Source organism: Dunckerocampus dactyliophorus, chromosome 4 (assembly GCF_027744805.1).
Source record: "Dunckerocampus dactyliophorus isolate RoL2022-P2 chromosome 4, RoL_Ddac_1.1, whole genome shotgun sequence".
NCBI lineage: Eukaryota > Metazoa > Chordata > Actinopteri > Syngnathiformes > Syngnathidae > Dunckerocampus > Dunckerocampus dactyliophorus.
The window spans coordinates 36,526,197-36,540,459 of record NC_072822.1 but is presented as its reverse complement, the minus strand read 5'-3'; the positions used below and the strand labels follow the sequence as shown (position 1 = coordinate 36,540,459).

The 14,263-nt window shown below is 41.1% G+C and overlaps 2 protein-coding genes across 5 annotated transcripts in view; both read left to right on the top strand.

The window, feature by feature from the left end:
* Nucleotides 1-477: 477 nt before the first annotated feature.
* LOC129179695 (histone-lysine N-methyltransferase PRDM9-like) lies at nt 478-6,058 on the top strand. Its single transcript, XM_054773267.1, has 2 exons — nt 478-746; nt 4,900-6,058. The coding sequence occupies exons 1-2, from the start codon at nt 575-577 to the stop codon at nt 5,835-5,837; spliced, it is 1,110 nt and encodes a 369-aa protein (XP_054629242.1). The 5' UTR covers nt 478-574; the 3' UTR covers nt 5,838-6,058.
* Nucleotides 6,059-6,310: 252 nt separating this feature from the next.
* Nucleotides 6,311-14,263, top strand: part of LOC129179694 (gastrula zinc finger protein XlCGF57.1-like) — a 38,099-nt gene continuing 30,146 nt past the window's right edge. For 2 of the 4 annotated variants that reach the window (XM_054773266.1, XM_054773262.1), the window contains exons 1-2: nt 6,311-6,575; nt 9,230-9,514. In XM_054773266.1, the coding sequence (XP_054629241.1) occupies nt 6,392-6,575; nt 9,230-9,514 (469 nt within the window). In that variant the 5' untranslated portion in view covers nt 6,311-6,391. Of the gene's footprint in view, nt 6,576-9,229; nt 9,515-10,766; nt 14,263 lie in introns of those variants that run through there. The other 2 variants (XM_054773264.1, XM_054773265.1) reach the window with 2 other exon arrangements.

The window sequence follows — 14,263 nt, the reverse complement described above, 5'->3', positions numbered from 1 at the left end:
ATTATTATTACATTATATGTATCATTTATAAATCGTATTAAGAATAGGATTTGATTTTGAAGAAATGAACTTGGTACACGAAAGGAGAGTTTTTCCTGCACAGAGCCACACTGACATCTGCTGGTTTGTCTGAGCAGTAGAGATGTGCGAGTATTGAACGAGTCGTCCAAGAGTGTTCCATTGAATTGGGACTCACGGGTACTCGTCAACCCTGCTACCACTAGCTAAATTTAAAAAAGGGAATCTGGCAACTTGTCTGGGCGTGATTCAATGCCGGACAAGTTCGGGGAGGCCACGCGACTTTGTGCGCATGTGCTCTGTGACGAGTGATTCGAGTAAATTGAATACTCGATTCACGCAGGTTTCTGTGCATTCGATCTCATGTTTCTTTCGCTCGTCTTGAGCTGTCTTCCTTCCACCGCTGGATGGAACTGTGTCGTCATCTACTACACACTGTAGTAAAACCCCCGTCGAAGAAGAAAGAGGCGGAAGTTGGCAGCGACACGTCAAAGGGACCGCGGACAAAGCGCAAAGACGGCAGTCGAGTCGAGTTGGGGGGGGGAAAAGGTTCAAAATGTTGAGAGTGTTGGTAAGGGAGCGACTAATTGCCGCAGCTGATGAAATAATCGGGCTTTTTGAAAGAACGATGGCTTCGTACGAGGAGGAACTTTCTCGAACAAAAGAGGAGAACGAGCGACAGCGACAACAACTGGAAGCGGTGTATACGAGTCGACTGCGCGTCAAAGGTGTGTTTACATGTTAACTGGCCTTTTACTTGTTTATTTTACATATTCACTTTCGCTTAATGATCGCCAATCGTCAAAGCGCAATGTATAATATGTCCCTGTGGGGACAACCTAAAGCAAACCTAAAGGCGTTTTAATAACGGCCACAGAATGTCTACGGAAAGCTGATTGGACAAACTACCCTGAAATTCCTTTCCTCAAGATGCAACTGGTGATTGGTTAACCCATGGGAACTAACTGTATAATAGCTGATGTTCTACTGACACGATTGTAACAATGCAGTATATTTACACTCAACAAAATTGTAAATTACAATGCTGCTGCTGAACTCAAAGAACTATACGTTTTTCTATTGTTTAATTTCTTTAACTTAGTCTGTTTTTATTATTATATATACACTATATTACCAAAAGTATGTGCTCACCTGCCTTGACTCACATATGAACTTAAGTGCCATCCCATTCCTAGCCCATAGGGTTCAATATGATGTCGGCCCACCTTTTGCAGCTATTAGAGCTTCAACTCTTCTGGGAAGGCTGTCCACAAGGTTGAGGAGTGTGTTTATAGGATTTTTTTACCATTCTTCCAAAAGCGCATTGGTGAGGTCACACACTGATGTTGGTTCGAGAAGGCCTGGCTCTCAGTCTCCGCTCCAATTCTTCCCAAAGGTGTTCTAATCGGTTCAGTTCATCCACACCAGACTCTGTCTCCATGTCTTTATGGACCTTGCTTTGTGCACTGGTGCATAGTCATGTTGGAAGAGGAAGGTGCCCGCTCCAAACTGTTCCCACAAGGTTGGGATCATGGAATTGTCCAAAATGTTTTGGTATCCTGAAGCAATCAAAGGTCCTTTCACTGAAACTAAGGGGCCAAGCCCAACTCCTGAAAACCAACCCCACACCATAATTCCTCCTCCACCAAATTTCACACTTGGCACAATGCAGTCTGAAATGTACCGTTCTCCTGCCAACCTCCAAACCCAGACTTGTCCATCAGATTTCCAGATGGAAAAGTGTGATTCATCACTCTAGAGAACGCGTCTCCACTGCTCTATAGTCCAGTGACGGCGTGCTTTACACCACTGCATCCAGCACTTTGCATTGCACTTGGTGATGTAAGGCTTGGATGCAGCTGCTTGGCCATGGAAACCCATTCCATGAAGCTCTTTGGGTACTGTACTTGGGCTAATCAGAAGCCCACATGAAGTTTGGAGCTTTAGCAATTGACTGTGCAGAAACTCGGCGACCTCTTTGCACTATGCGCCTCAGCATCCGCTGACCCCTCTCCGTCGTCAGTTGACATGGCCTACCACTTCGTGGCTGAGTTGCTGTTGTTCCCAAACTCTTCCATTTTCTTATATTTAAGTTCACAATTGACTGTGGAATGTTTAGAAGCGAGGAAATTTCACGACTGGATTTGTTGCACAGGTGGCATCCTATGACAGTTCCACGCTGGAATTCACTGAGCTCCTGAGAGCCAACCATTCTTTCACAAATGTTTGTCAAAGCAGTGTGCATGCCTAGGTGCTTTATTGTATACACCTGCGGCCAGGCCAAGTGGTTAGGACAACTGATCATTTCGATGGGTGAGCAAAAACTTTTGATAATATAGTGTCTATTTATTTGTATTTAATGTTATTCGTCTATTTTAATTTTGCATGCCCTTATAGTTTTATTACTACAGTCAAACTTGTCTGTAGCGGCCACTAGAGGGAGTCTGCAAAAGTGGCCACTATAGACAGTTGGCCTCTATAGACAGGTTGGAGTCCAGTTTGAATGTTGACCAGTAGAGGGAAAAAAAAATTTTAAAAAGGGAAAAAATAATAATAATAATGTTGACCAGTAGAGGGCACTGCGGACTGCGGATAAAAGTTGTACAGCACTACTAGGCTTGTTATTATCATGGTTCATGGTTTTAATTCATCCTGAACATGCATGAGTCAAACAGTAGCACATCACATAGTACAATTCACAATTTTGCATGTCCAAAAAGGAGTAGGAAGAAGCAAAGCTTATTTAATCCTACCCCTCATCAGTTTCACATCAGTTGCAATACATTTATTCACCTCTTGTTCTTCCAAGTGTACTTTGTAGGTCTACATGACAATGTAGTGCAATCATAGCCAAGGTTTTTACTTACTAAAAGGAAGCTAGAGGCTTAATAATAACTGATAGAATATATCCACCACCCAAAGAACAAAGCTGTGCTAGTAATGTCTTACGCTTGTTTTTTATATTTTACTTTTTATACGGCAGAGTGGAAGTGACGGTGGGCGTCCCGAGCAGGAGAGCTAGGCTCAGTGCCTTGTGGGCAAGCAGGAAGGAGAGACGATGCTGAGAGATGTGTGTGTGTTCTGAGCTGCTGTCTGGTGGCCGCGTTCAATAAATAAAGTTGGCAGAAGCAACAGGAGAAGTTTCCTTCTTTGCTTCGGAGCTGAATAACACTGACAAGTTAACAGACTAGTAGCGAACGGAAAAGAAGACGGCTTTGTTTGTGTCGAATACAGAAGATGAGGACTTTGATGGATTTGTGGATGAGGATTGATGAAAAATAATGTGAGTACATTCTAAAATACTTCAATTAAGTACAACCGAACTCAGTTTTGCTCCTGCTGCCGCATGCATGGAAGCGTATGTTTTTTTTTTATTGTAGCGTCGCTGGGAGCACGTCCTGTTCCCAGCCTACTTTGTGGTAATGTTTTGGTGCAAATGCTCTTAAAGTTACATGTTTGACCAGGAAATAGCAAGCTCAAAAGAAGACGGCTTTTTTATGTGGAACAACTGACAGTTTGTGTGGATCTTGTGAATGATTGTGACTGAGCTAGGACTCAGTAATTAAAGTCTACACACGACGGTTTCATTGATTGAAAAACAAAACTTTTTCGTGCATGAAGCTTCTACTTGAGTTGGTAATTTGGCCGCTATATGCGGTCAGATATTGACCAAGGGAGACAAAATGGGTGGCCGCTGGCCGCGTTGGACAGGTGACTGCTATACACAGGGTCTATAACATGTAAATTTGCTGTGGGGGATTTTTCAGTGGCTGCTATAGGCAGGTGGCCGTTCTATAAAGGTGGCTGCTAAGACAGGTTTGACTGTATTTACATTTGTTTGATGATCTGAAACATTTAAGTGTGACAAACATGCCAAACAATAAGAAATTAGGAAGGGGGCAAACACGTTTTCCCACCACTGTAGTTCGTGCGGTGTTTAGTCCCTGCAACGATCTCGTAGCCTGCACAATGTGATGTAAGCAAAGAATAATAGGAGTGTAATCGTTACTATAGGGGTGTTATTTCATGTCTGCAGGGCTCTAATAATGTTAAAACTCATATTTGGATAGTCATAAACAGGTTTTCTATGCTCTAACTATGAAAATATTTTATCCAGTGTTCAGACCCGAGCACCTTGTTGTTGTTGTTATCCCAATTTAATCTCATTTTTGAGAGCCTTAACATGCATGAAAACTCACCAAAATTTGCAAGTGCATCAGGTCCAGTGAAAAATTTGATATTTCAGCGGTCCCGAACTCAAGCCCCCAAAGTTCACTCAGTGACGCCCCCTTTAAATTTGGAAAAAATTAGCCCCTGCCACCAGTTTCACACATCTTCCCGACATTTGGTGGAGACGCCAATCGTGACAGGACGCACAAAAACGTTTCAAGAACTTATGTTCCAAAATAAACGGGAAGTTGGCCTTATTGGTTTCCGTCAGTGATTTTAGGTGGAAAATAAGGGGTTGTATTTCAACAAACTAGTCCAGGGCACTTTGACCAAACGAGCCCAAATGAAAATCACGGATACCAGACAGACGGGCGATGATGTATTGCAAAGGATTTTATGCTGTTTGGTAAGATGTGGGCGGGGCATGGCAACAAATGTAGATGATCAATCACGCAATTGGCCACTAAACTATAAACATGAATAACTCTTGATCATAATTGGTACATACGACGAAGACAACACCTTAAAGCTATACAAAGGTCACTTCCTGAATTTGTCTCAGCGCCACGTAGTGGCAACAGGAAATGGAACGCCCTCTGGTGACACCAATGAACACACTCGTATTTTTCATTTGTAGCATATTTCATTCTCTGTGTCCACTTGTAAAATATTCTTATTTGATAGACAACATGATCTGTTTGTGTCCTTCAGATGTCCAGCAGCTGATTGGTCAAGAGGAATGTCCCCCACGGTCGCAGAGAGAGAGCTCCGCTATGGAGCGGGAGGATCCCCAGCCCCCCCACGTTAAAGAGGAAGAGGAGGAACTGTGGACCACTCAGGAGGGAGAGTGTCTTTTCAGGCCAGAGGAGGCCGATCTTACCGTCGTCTCCGTGAAGACTGAGGACGCTGATGAAGACGAACCACAGTACGACCTCTTGGCTCCACTATCGGACAGCGACGACACAACGCCGCGCTCTCCTGAGGCCGAAGACGGGAACGACGCCCGAGAACCCGTGATCAGCGAGGCAAACTGTGCAGGCGATGTGAGGACTCACACTGACGACAAACAGTCTCAACTATCCGAAAAGAAGACAACTCTTGGCAACGGCAACCAAACACAAACGAGATGTCGAACGGCTAAAAAAAGCTTCAGTCGCTCCGTCTGGGGTAAAAGATTCTCTCACCATTCCGCTTTGGTGTTACACACGACACCGCACACTGAAGGAAAATCTTACATTTGCTCCGTTTGTGGTGACGCCTTTTCTCGTAAGAGCAATTTCACTCTGCATATGAGAACACACACTGGGGAAAAACCTTTTACTTGCTCGGTTTGCGGTAAAAGATTCTCTCAAAAGTCCAACATGGTGTCACACATGAGGATACACACCGGAGAAAAGCCGTTTACTTGCTCGCTTTGCGGCAAAGGTTTCTGTCAAAAGACAAACATGCTGTCACACATGAGAACCCACACGGGAGAAAGACCTTTTATTTGCTCGATTTGTGGCGAAACGTTTGTTCAGAAGGTGTCTTTGATTGCCCACGAAAGAACACACACGGGCGAAAAAGCCTTTGATTGTTCAGTTTGCGGTAAAAGCTATTCCTATAAGAAAACTTTGGCAGCACACATGCGGACACACGCTGGGGAATAAGCATTTTCCTACACAGTTTGTGCAAAAAGATTTGCTCAAAAGGTGTGAAAAATGCAGATTCCTGTTCACTTTGTGTTGAAACATTCATGTGACGTGACACATGACGGAGAACAAAGGTGTTCCTGGCCAGTATGTGCTACAACTCCCTAACAAAGTACACATACTCTTGATAATAAACATGAAACAAAAATTGTTTGCTACATTGTTGTAACAATGATTATTGCCAATAAATCTTATCTCATTGGAAGGCCTGATTATTTCCATTTAAAATGAGCATCTTCATTTTGTGTCGTATGATCTTATTTTGAAGACGATTGTAGCCACCTTTTTATTTTTGCTCTCCGTACCGCACACTCTGAAACAGCAGAAGTGTGTTTTTTGGTTCAGTCAGTCTTCAATATCGCCGCAAGATGGCAGCAGTGTGTCGTCATTGGATGTTTGATACCCGCACAACCTCCGCCGAAGAAGAAAAAGGCGGAAGTTAGCGAGAGCACCCGAGAAGACGACAAAGCGCCCGGTTGACGTCATTTAATCGCAGAATTACAACGTCAAAGATGTCGTTTATCAAAGAGTTTGTCAGAGAGCGACTGTTGGCGGCGGCTGATGAAATATTCCAGATGTTTGAAACAACGATTACGTCGTACGAGGAGGAACTTTCTCGAACGAGAGAGGAGAACAAGCTACAACGCCAGCGACTGGAAGCCGTTGGCAAGACACAGAATGCGATCCAATGCAAAGGTAAGTTTGCCAGAGTTTTGCGTAATCGTTTAACACACCTTCTAGGGTAGGCAGGCGGAGCCGGGGAGACAACATGAAAGCGATAAAAAAAAAAAATTAAATCGCTCCCGCACGCATAGTAAAAACATAGAATCTAAGATGGCGGCCGATGTAAACTACTGACATGTAGCAGATTGCGTTACCGTTACACATACATTGTACTACTTTGTGTTCGTAGTTATCCTAGAAGCGGTGCAAGTGATACTATTGTTAATGGGCTACTTTTTCAACAATTTCGTGCTTGAAAAATAGTTAATGGAGCAGGGCCGGCCAAACGTTTTCAACCCGAGCGGCCACGTATATGCTAAGATGTTACATATATTTCAGGAAAAGAAAATGCATCTCGGCTTTCATTGGTATCCCTTTATTAGTCAACTTCGGTCTTCGGTCTGCTCATTTTTACGGAGCCACCGAGGGGACATGGAGAAAAAAAGATGGGTAAAAAAAGGACAAATGTTTGCGAGAGCACGCAAAAGTATTTACATTGAAAGCATTGTACTTCCGTGTTCAGAGCGGATGTTTGGGGTGAAACTTCAAATTAAGAGCAGCGCATTGGTTGCGTTTCTGATGTGACTGTTTACTTACAGGACAAGCAGTTCAAACAAGTGAAAGAGTCTATGGCTAATCAATGTATTTCTTTTCAAGTGCCAGTACTCCGAGAGATGTGTTTCTAGCTAGCAACGGATATTAGCATTTTATTTTCAAAGGACGAGCCAAATAACCTTCACGGAATTCAAAACTCCTTCTTAAAGTTACAGTGTCACTTTATACCTCTGCAATTATGCAGGAAGGGATGCATTTCCGCCCTATTTTTCGCTATGTGGAGACAAGCTACGTATGCCTGCAAGTGTGTCCTGTAGCTTCATAGTTGTTTGTAATATTGTGACTTTGTTCCCGTAATATTATAACTGCTTTTCTCAATCTAATTTTCCCAAAAATACTTGTTTTTGCTTGTGTCTCTTAATAGTACAACTACTAAAAAGCTAAGTATTTTTTCTTTAATATTTCATTCAACTCCGTGCTACAAAAATGATGTTAATTTTCCTCAGAATATTACAGCTTTATTGTAGTAAAATTGCAACACTTCTCATTAAAATACATTATTTTTCTTTTAACGTTTTGACTTTATTCTTGTAAAATTTCAGCAGTTTTTTCATTTTTTTTGTTTTTTTTTAACTAACTGAACTTTCTTTTTATATTTATCTTCTTGTAATTATGACTTTATTCCTGTATTTAAAAAAAATTCTCAACCCAATTTTCCAAAAATTACTTTTTGTTTTGCTTGTTTCTCATAACGGTACAACTTTTAAAACATAATTTTTAAATTTCTTTTTTCAACTCTATGCTACTAAAATGACGTTATTTTTAGATATATTTTTATATATTTCTTTTATATTTTGACTTTATTCAGGCAAAATTTCAGCTGTTTTTTCCATTTCTTCTTCTGTTGTTGTTTTTTTTTTTACTTTCTTTTTGTAAATTATCTTCTGGTAATTATGACCTTATTCCCAAAATATATTGATTTTATTCCCGCAATAGTACATATTTTTTCCCCAACCTAATTTTCCAAAAATGTTAATTTTATTTTGTTTGATAAGCGGCATAGAAAATGGATGAAGGTTTCTCATAAAGTTACGACTTAAAAAAATATCTTTTTCCGTAGTATTTCAATGTTGTGCTCCAAAAATGATGTTATTTTTTTCTCATAATGTTACGACATTATTCTCTTAAAATTTTGACTTTTTCTCGGAATATTTTGACTTTATTCCCACAATATTACAGCTTTTTTCCCAACCAAATTTTTCAAAAATGTTAATTTTATTTTGTTTGTTTCTCATAATATTATGACTTCTTTTTCCATAATATTTCAGTGTTATGCTGCAAAAATAATGTTATTTTTTTCCTCATACCGACATTATTCTCGTAAAATTACGACTTTTTCTCATAATATTTTGACTTTATTCCCACAATATTACAACTTTTTTCTCAAACCTAATTTTGCAAAAGCTCTACCATGCTGGGTGTTGCATGCTAACATTAGCATGTTATAATTGGTTTTTTTTGTTGTTGTTGTTTTATTTTTTTTAGCATGTTATCATTGTTCGCATGCTCATGTTAGAATTGTAGCATTGTAGCCGTTTTCATAAGTAGAGACTCATATAAACAGTGTTATCATGTTAGGTGTTAGCGATACCATGCTAATATGAGCGTAGTAGAATTGAATGTTAGCATGTTATCATTGTTAGCATGATAATGTTAGCATATTAGCTTTTTTAGCCATTTTCACAAGTAGAGACTTAATATAAACACTAGTGCTATCATGCTAGGCATCATTCTTACATCTGTTTTAAATGTCAGCACATTTCCGTGCCATTTCAACGCGGCTTCTCTTCTGCTTTGACACTCACGCCTTTACTGCTCATTTCTGTTTTTTTCCCTTCATCTGTTCAGTCTGCTTAAGCATTCACGCGCAGTGTCTTCAGACAGTGCCATCATCTTGTTAGATTAGAATGAGCTCCAGAAGCCTCCCAGGATCACTTCGGGAGTTTGCAGGGATCCACTCGCCTACGCAATATTTGACATGTCTGAGTTAAAGTGTTGTTTGTGTCCTACAGATGACCAGCAGCTGATTGGTCGTCAAACAGAACGCCCCCCTCAGCCGGAAGGGGGGCCCCTCCACGTTAAAGAGGAAGAGGAGGAACTGTGGATCACTCAGGAGGGAGAGTGTTTGCTAGGGCCGGAGGAGGCTGATCTCACCAAGTTGCCACTGACCGTGGTATCTGTGAAAACCGAAGACGGCGAGGAAGAGCCGCAAGCAGACAACCTCCTGGCGCCGCTGTCGGATAACGAGGCCGAAGACAGGGCCGACGAACCTTTGAGCGGCGATACAGACTGCGAAGGTGATATGAGGGCTCACGCTGACATCAAAGACTCTGAATGCTCTAACACGCACACGGATAAACCCTTTTGTTGTTCCGTTTGTGGGAAAAGATTCTCGTTCAAGGTGAACATGGTAACGCACATGCGGACGCACACAGGGGAGAAACCTTTTAGCTGTTCGGTTTGTGGTAAACGCTTCTCTCAAAAGGTGACGCTGGTATCACACATGAGGACACACACAGGTGAAATGCCTTTTATGTGTTCGGTATGCGGTGAAAGCTTTTCGTATAAGCGCAATTTGAGTCGACACATGCGTGCGCACACAGGAGAAAAGCCTTTCAGTTGCTCAGTTTGCGGTAAAAGCTTTTCTCAAAAGGTAACAATGGTGTTGCACCTGAGAACGCACACAGGAGAAAAACCTTTCAGTTGCTCTGTTTGCAGCGAAAGCTTTTCTTGCAAGAGCAACTTGAGCGGACACATGCAGACGCACACGGGGGAAAAACCCTTCAGGTGTTCCGTTTGTGATAAAAGATTCTCTCGGAAGACGAGCATGGTATTGCACATGAGAACGCACACAGGAGAAAAACCTTTCAGTTGTTCAGTTTGCGATAAACGATTCCCTCAAAAGATAACAATGGTGACACACATGAGGACGCACACGGGAGAAAAACCTTTTAGTTGTTCAGTTTGTGACGAAAGCTTTTCTCATAAGTACAGTTTGAATTTACACATGCAGAAACATGCTGGAGAAGAACCCTTTAGCTCCTCAGATTGCGAGGAAAAAATCTCTCAGAGGTCAACGTTGCCGTCACACGGAACACGACTGGCAGAAGAAAAACCCTTCACGTGTTCCGTTTGCGATGAGAGCTTTTCTCACGGAAGTGCTTTGACGCGGCACATGCGGACGCACAACGGAGAAAAACCCTTTGGTTGCTCGGATTGTGGATTAACCTTCTTCCGAAAGTCCAGTATGGTTTTGCACATGCGGACGCACACGGGGGAGAAGCCGTTTAGTTGCTCGGTGTGCGGCGCCAGCTTTGCGCAGAGGTCCACGTTGAACACGCACATGAGGAGACACACGGGCGAAAAACCGTTCAGCTGTTCGGTGTGCGGTGACAAGTTTGCTCAGAGGTCCACGTTGAACACGCACATGAAGAGGCACACGGGTAAAAACCCTTTCAGTTGTTCAATTTGCGGTGAGAGCTTTGCTCGTAAGTCCTTTATGACAGCGCACATGCAGACACACGAAGGAGAATGAACATCTTAATCTGAGCTACAAAGTGAGAGCATCCTGAATTTCTCCCGTTGCGGGCGGAACAAATCAAGTCTCCTGCTGTTTAAAGTAGAACTGTGCATGGACATTTCAGTCATTTCAAATAACAAACGGGACAGCCATGTGGAAAATGCTGCCAATCCTCAGTCAAGTCAGTGGAAAGGAAGCAGAGATCCACAAGGGATGTTGTAACCACCAGTTCAAGTGTTGTACTAGTCATTAAACAAAAATAGTGATTTAACTGCCTTCTGGGAAGACATTCTTTGCCCTCTGCCTTTTTTAATTGAACTGTGAATCGACCACGACCACGACCACGGCAATCCCAACTGAACTCAGCCTGCCAGAAGGACGTATTGCGCATGTACGGGGACAAAGTACGCTGTCAAGTTTTATTCATGCATTTCAATGTCCGGAATTCGTAGGTAAAAGATGAAATTACGAGATAAAAAGTTGAAATTATGATAATAAAAAGTCAGAATTATGAGATAAAACATGAGATAAAAAAGTTGAAATTACGGGAAAAAAGTCACAATGTCTAAATTAGGAAATAAAAAGTCAGAATTATGAGATTAAAAAGTTGAAATTACAAAATAAAGTCGAAATTCGGAGATAAAAACTCATAATTATGAGATGTTAAAAAATCACAATTATGAGAAAGGAAAGTCATAATATTGAGATAAAAAAATCGAAATACAAGATAAAAAGTCATATAATGTTTAAATTATTAAATGAAAAGTCAGAATTATGAGGTAAAAAATTGAAATTACAAGATAAAACATCGAAATTCTGAAAGAAAAAGTCAAAATTGCAAGATAAAGTGAAATTATTAGATTAAAAAGTCATAATTTTGAGATAAAATGTCAAAATTACTAGGTAAAGTCGAAATAATGTGGTAAAACGTCATCATTCTGAGAAAAATCATAATTGAGAGTCATAATTATGAGATATAAAGTAATGATTATAAGATAAAAAATCAAAATTATGAGATAAGTCATCATTATGAAATAATTATTTCATAATTAGGAAATAAAAATCGAAATTACGAGAAAAAAGTCATAATGTCTAAATTATGAAATAAGTCAGAATTATGAGCTAAAAAATGAAAATACAAGATAAAGTCGAAATTATGAGATAAAACGTCATAATTATGAGATTCAAAATATCTAAATTACGAGATAAAAAATCTGAGATTTTTAAAAATCAAAATTATGAGATAAAGTCATAAGTAGGAGATAAAAAGTCATAATGAGATTTTTTAAAAATCTGAATTAGGAGAAAAGTCATAATTAGGAGATAAAAAGTCGAAATTATGAAATAGAAAGTCCCGAATTGTGAGATTTAAAAAAATCGAAATTAAAAAATTAAATCGAAATTATAATGCTTCAGGTGTGTGCGGCAATCCCAATTGAACGCAATCTGCCAGAGGGACGTACTGCGCATGCGTGCGCCGCCCATAGTTTTAGAAACGTATCTACGGGAAGTTCTTGGTGACAAAATACATTGTTCGGTGTGATGTATACATTTGAATGTGCGTCATTGTGCAAATGAATGTTTTATTCATTTTGGGTAGCTCCGGAGCTGGGGTTCCACCGTAAAGAAATGTGTCTGTCGCACGGGACGTCACTTCCGCCAGATGCCGTCTCGATTTGGGTCAATGGGCCTCATTCACAAACATCTTCTTAAAAGTCTTCTTAAGAAGTGTACTTAAGAAGGCGCGGGTTGGAAACTGCGCCACATTCACGACACGTTCTTAAGTAGGGATAATCGTTCGCACCGGTGTTCTTAGGTTGATGAATGCCAACTGCGATGCCCGTGCATGTGAGCCCTAATTTGCATAGGTCACCGCCTATTATTTCCCATATAAGGTAAAAAATGTGCGGTGCGCAACAGGCAGCTGGAGGCGGAGATGGCAACGCGCAAGGGCAAGACTGAGGAGCAGCTGGACAACAAACGAAAGAAAAAGTTCAATTCTACTGAAATAGAGGTGCTTTTACAAGGAGTGAGCGAACACAAGACCACCTTATTTTCACGTGTATCCACCGGTCATCAGGCCATCCAAAAAGAGTCGGCATGGAGCACCATTGCAGGAAACATAAATGCCGTTTCCACGGAGAAACGCGCCACCGCAGAGGTTAAAAAGAAGTGTTTTGACTTAAAATAGACTCAAAAAAAGATTGGACTGCACCGGAGGGATCTGGAGGAAACGGGAGGTGGGCCATCAATCAGAAACCAAACCATTTCGGAAACTCTAGAAAATATTTCCACAATCATGATGGACAAATAAAGTCAAAATACATAGTTTGTGTGTGACAATGTATTTTTTCTGTGGTTACATTTGATTAGACGCTGCCTAATTAATACAGCAGCCCCGTGCTCTGGCTCAAGACGTGGCTGGGGGCGCATGTCGTTATCTGGGGGTGCTCGTGCGCAATAGACACACCACGTTTCATTGCGATGTTATGCAAGACGCAGCAGGCCATTACGATCCTGCACACCTGCAAGAACAGAGAATCAATGATTTATCCAGTTGGCCAAATAAAACATATTTGCAATGGAGAATTCCTGGATTAATGAGAGCCTTCACAAAGAATCAGAATGTTTGCCTCTTATTTTTTTGTCATTCCAGAGCATAAATAAACTAAAACCTAATATTAAATACTACAAAACTTACTGTACCTTTTCTGGTTTGTAGAGCAGCCTTCCACCTGCAGTGTCCAAACACATCCAGCGTCCCTTGAGTACACCGATGGTGCGCTCCACGCAGGAGCATGTACGTGTGTGCTTTTGGTTGTACGTTTATTCTTGTGGGGTCTGCAGATTATTCAATGGTGTCATGAGCCAAGGAGCCAGGGCATAGCCTCGATCACCTGTAAAATAAGTTAATGGTCACATAACAACATGCAAAAGGCAAGAGATTAACATTTTACGCACCGATTAACCATCCGTCACATGCTGCGCCACGACTCAGGCGCATTCCAACGGAGGAATTTCGGAAAATGTAGGAGTCGTGTGTACCTCCGGGGAAACTTGCAAGAACATTCAGAAGGATGTGTTGCGAATCTGAGATTATTTGGATATTAATTGAGCGATACCGTTTGCGATTGAGGTAGGGAAATGGATGAAGGAATTGGGATTTGAATATATATTTATCGATGGAGTGTATTTTAGTTGTTTTGATGATAAATAATTGTTGTGATATTTTATTTGCACTACATTTTTTGGGATCAGGTTGCAAAATCCATCATGAGGGCGATTGTGCATTGAAAGTGCAAGCTTTGCTTGTGCGTAAGAGTCCTCCTGAGCGTTCGTAGAATTTGTTCTTAGATTTAAGAACTGTGAGTTGAGAACACGTTTCGTGAATGCCAAAAATCTTCGTAAGAAGGCTTTAAGAACACATTTGTGCGTAAGAACGTTTCATGAATGAGGCCCAACGTTCTTTTTAAAATTACGTGTGAGACAGCCGTACGACAAATGCTGCCATCTTCAGTCAAGTTGG